This window comes from Pyrus communis, chromosome 8 (genome assembly GCF_041283825.1).
Source record: "Pyrus communis isolate YQ-2024b chromosome 8, ASM4128382v1, whole genome shotgun sequence".
Classification (NCBI taxonomy): Eukaryota; Viridiplantae; Streptophyta; class Magnoliopsida; order Rosales; family Rosaceae; genus Pyrus; species Pyrus communis.
Window position 1 is genome coordinate 18,927,957 of NC_142572.1, and position 5,097 is coordinate 18,933,053.

The 5,097-nt window shown below is 36.6% G+C and overlaps 1 protein-coding gene across 1 annotated transcript; it reads right to left on the minus strand.

Annotated features, from left to right (window-relative positions):
* Window positions 1-339: 339 nt before the first annotated feature.
* LOC137718337 (homeobox protein knotted-1-like 1) lies at window positions 340-4,600 on the minus strand. Its single transcript, XM_068457866.2, has 5 exons — window positions 3,595-4,600; window positions 3,270-3,392; window positions 2,903-3,053; window positions 958-1,211; window positions 340-737 (listed from the first exon to the last, which is right to left on the minus strand). Exons 1-5 carry the CDS (start codon window positions 4,069-4,071, stop codon window positions 534-536), a joined length of 1,209 nt encoding a protein of 402 aa, XP_068313967.2. The 5' UTR covers window positions 4,072-4,600; the 3' UTR covers window positions 340-533.
* Window positions 4,601-5,097: the final 497 nt, after the last annotated feature.

Sequence of the window (5,097 nt, forward strand, 5' to 3'; positions counted from 1 at the left end):
GCGGTTCAATTTAAATACAAAAAAATTTATTTACCGCCAATTAGCAACCATCTTTCTTGCGTATTTTCAGTTTCTATAGGCAGTATGCGTGTATTGAAAAAAAAAAGAATAACGATGGTATGCGTGCATTGATAAAATAAAAAAAAATAACGACGCTCAAACTACTGATATTTCACTCCTTTTTGGTGCACAATGAGGCAAACATCAATTCTAAAACGTCTTAATATCACGTAAGATAATGAAAAACAATGGCAACAATCCAGCTTACTGCCAGCATCACATTACTGAAATATACGTAGGGCCCACTAGATAAAATCGCAGCAACACAGCACGTAATAATGTGTATAAATCATCAACTTGGATTGTGGAATAGAGAACATTACCCAATTAAAGTTGGCGATAAATATTACAAACTAAGATATATAAGCAGTATGCTCGTCTTAAGATCACACATATATGAAACTAATTAACCCAACTTTAACTATGAGCCTTGCATGAGCAGAATAGGCAACAATGTGATGGAGTTGTTTAGGTCATGGCCCGAGACGGTAGTGAACGTCACCTGTGTAGTGTCCATCCATATAGAGGGCTGCATTCTGTGGGTGTAGGCCATCCATCACCATGAATTGCATGTCCTCTGAAGGCTTCCAGTGCCTCTTCCTTTGATTTATGAACCAATTGTTTATTTGTTTCTGATCCAAACCGGTAGACTCCGCCAATGCCACCTTCTCCGATTCCTGTTTAGTAACATGATCATTTTGTTAGATTGTAAACCAGATCATATATGTCATTAACAAATCGTCTAATTAGTGATACGAAATCCAATTAATTAATAGTCTAACAACATAACACAACATACTATTTGACACGAGAAAATTCCTCTATGATCCAAGAACGAAATGACATGTACCCATTCTTAATAGGATCTCAAAATCTCAATAAATTGAAAACATATACCGAAGGATATGGCCACTTGTAATGTAGCTCCCACCAACTCAGGAGCTTCTGCCTGGCTTCTTTGGGCAATTTCCCTTTCTTCTTTTTCTTGGAAAGCTCTTGCTTCAGGCTACTTAAGTAACCACTATACTTTCTCAGCAGGTGATTCTTGAGCTCTCTGTCTTCAGCTCTTGGATCAATCTCAGGCACTTCAGTTTCTCCACCACTATTCTCCTGCTCGTCTTCAGATGAACCAATTCCTTCACACTTGTCCTCTGCATATAGTAACATGCATGCAATTCTTAAGTATAATACCAGAGAAACCAAGGGACACAAATAAGTAGGGGTGTCCAAAGGAGAAAACCGGCGAGTGAAAATCATTTATATATCAAAACAGGAAAGAATGATCCCGGAAATCCATCCCAGAAAGTGCATGTGCATGTGTTATGATATATATTTCAAAACAGGAAAGGAAGAGACACCGACTTTGGCTTCAAGAACTCGTGATTGATTTATTATATATTTTCTTACAGATCGATCGTGCATTATGCAGACATTGTTAGAAGTAAACTTTGTTTAACTATCACAAATCATGCATTTATATATATTTATACACGTTCAGGAAGGCTTTTTCTTGAATTTATATTATGGAGATTTAAATAAAGTAAATCAAAGAACCAGTCGATATAAGATACTGTCAAGGTTAAAAGATATATGAACACCATAGAGTGTGAAAACAGAAGAGATACTCTATTGCAATCAATAGAAGCTTATCACATATAAAAAGTAAACCACTCGTCTAATAAATATTTATCACGTGATGAATTAGTAACGAAATAATATCTTATCGACCGTTAAGGTTAGCTACGCTACTCTACCACTAGAAAGGAAAACAACAATAATAGATTCATGCACGCATAAAACATAAACAAAAAAGAAGAGAGAAAGAAGGATCATGTGCATGAACTGAAGATAAGTCAAATCTGGGGCGTATAGGTATAGCTAGCATGGAACTTAATAAATGGGGGTATTCTATTTCATATGAATTCTGACATGTCCGGACTGTCTGCATGGTGTAGCTAGCTGATTAAAATAGCATCCTATGTCCCTTCTCTTGTTTTTATAAGGTTTTTATTCTGATTCCGGTTTATACAAGGTTTTTTGCATACGGATTTGTTTATTCAGGCATCGTTAAAATACCAATTTTAGCATATTTAATGAGGAACTAGGGAACGAAGACAATCATTATATATATATTCCCCAACCCATATAGGTCCTACATAAGGAAAATTAGATTTATGAAACAATGGGAGGTCTTGATTTTGGGAAAACCCTAAAAGGAATGAGAATTATTTGTCAGAAAAAGGAGAATCATTAATCAGATCAAATGTGGATATATTTTTAAACCCATCCATACAACAAGCAAAGAAATTACGTCGTTATGGCACTATTAAGCTCGAGATTAAATGTGTATGTACATCAATAGTTATTGAAGCCACTCGTGAATAAAAAAAGGGGCAGGTGTGGTTTATTGTTTCTTCTTCTTCTTCCTCTAGCTTCCTCTAGCTTCCTCTTTGTTCTTGGAACGCACTATTTGATGGGTCAAAGTTTCTCCCTAAAAAAATAACTGGATTTGACGTACGCCTAGAAAATTAAAGAGATACTGACAAGTTGTGGGTACTCTTCTCAAGGTGAGACAAAACAGTTGGACTAGCAGTTTTTGCAGGCATTTCAAGACCAAAAAACCCACATCTCCCATTTTATGAATTTTAACTCCAAGCTCCTTCCCCATGCTGCTTATGTTACAATAATAGTTAAATTAAGTATATATGAATTTAGGTTAGTGGTAATGGATACATGTACATTAGGTAGAGTTCGAAAACGTCCAATATAACATCAAAGAATATAAGCACATGGATATATGAGTCCAAAAATTCCTTGTGTGTAGAGAATAAGAAAAACTTACCAGAGGGTGAGAAGATCCGAAGAGGAGGAGCATTATTATTATTTCCAAGCATGTTAAGCTGAGTTTCAATCCTTCTCATGAAATCCATGGCTTCTTGTATTGGCCTTGTTAGTTCTTCACGATATTTCACCAGCATATCGTAGTATGCTTCCTGTTAAAATAGTACGTAATTCATCCATCCAAATTTTATTGTTTATCATAATAAAAAACAAGTAAATGTGCATGAAATGTATAAATCCCCATTAAAAAATTACTAACTAAGAAAACAAATTGAAATGGAAGATAGGGATCACCATGAACTGATCGAGTTCTGGGTCTTTTGAAGTTTCTAACTAAGAAAACAAATTGAAATGGAAGATAGGGATACCATGAACTGATCGAGTTCTGGGTCTTTTGAAGCTTCTCTTGAAGTTCCTGAAGATCGCTGTCGTGCCTCAAACTCCTGTCTGGCAACTGAGAGTCGAGGCACAACATCAGATGGAGCTCCCACCTACATCCATAACACAACAGATTCACAAATCGAACAGATGTGCTTAGCCAAGTTCGTTAAAGCATTGTACTCTCTTTTTGTACCAGAATTTAAATCTTTCTTCTCATCGTTTAAATGAAATTAGTACAAAATCTCGTTTATATAATTGATTTATTCTTCGTGGTCTAAAAAGAGAAAAATATGTTAATTAATAAATAATTACCCTTTGGCAATCCATGTAAGCTTCCACGAGGTTAGAGTACTGAGGGTGGGCGATGATCTTGGCTTTGATGGCTTCAACTTCGTTGGAGCTCAGGCTATGATCATCGTTTTGAAGATCCAAATTATGCTGTAGCTGATGAACAACTGGTTGGTGCCCTCTTGATGAAGAAACAAGATGATGATGATGATTATTATTGTTATTGTTGTAATGAAATTTTGGGTGGCCATGTTGTGATGTGGTGGCTTCGGTCTTCACATTAATTGGGTGTGCTCCTGGAGACTGAAAATTACACTGATCGCCACTGCCACTGCCGCCGCCGCCTCCACCGCCGCTTGATTGAAGATGAAAGGTGTTGATTCCCATCTGATGATCACTTGCAGCTCTCCCATAATTTCCTCCAAGGTTTGGTGAGGCGTAGAGGAAGTTTCCCCTACCACCTGAACTCTCATGATCCATTTGATTGTTGTAGTCTTCCATTTTATTTCTCTCTCAACAAAAAGGTTTCTAATTTATAAATCAACTAAAACCCTAGTAGTAAAGGGTTACAGAGGAAGAGACCGAAACCTAGCTAGTGAACACAGGAAGGAATAATTTTATGAGTACTGGGAACACAAAGCACGACGACCAGAGGTTTTTGTAAGCCAAAAGGTTAAGGAGTTGAGTAGAGAAATGGGAACTAATATATTTATTGGCAATCCATGGGATTATGGAGGCGAGGAAGTGAAGCCAAACAAGGAATTAAGCATGTTATAATTTCGTTACAGAATAATACATGTCATAATTGATTGTTCTGAAGTACTGAGAGGAGGAGATGGCGTGGCCGGAACCGGCAACTCGCGGCACCGTGTTGTGCGAGGGTGAAAGAGACTGACAATGCTTTGTTGAAAGAAAATAATGAAGTACTTGAAAATGCTCAAAAGCTACGACTGTATACGAGACCTAGCGATCAGGCAACTCACTAGTCACTAGATTGTAGATTTTTCTTCCATATCTCTCCCCCCTCCCCGAGTGACGATTTTTAACCTTTGTTTCACGGAAATTTTTCCTTTTTTCTTTTCATTAATTTATTTTTAACTTTTTTATTTAATTCAATTTTATATGTTCCTTTCCTTTTCTTATTTGTTTTTCTCCTATTTCGCATAAGAAAATAATTTCCGTATTTATATCGGAAAGAAACAATTACGATTTTATTAGTAATTTAATAGTCACGGTATTGATGGATCTTTGGACGGACAAGCATGAGGACACAAAATCGTCTCATAATCCTCTTGGTAAACTTTTAGCACAAAATCGCTAAGAAAATGGGTGAGGGAACATTCTTTGCATATAAGCAGTGTCGATTCTGAAGAAAAACTGCAAAAGAAACTAACAATGACCGCTACAATAGGAACTCTGCGTATAAAACCACCAACGAAACTACCAATATGAGGATAAACCGCACCAACTTTACTAAGAGACATGAATAAAAGATACAAGTCCAAAAATGGCAAATCGAACATGAAC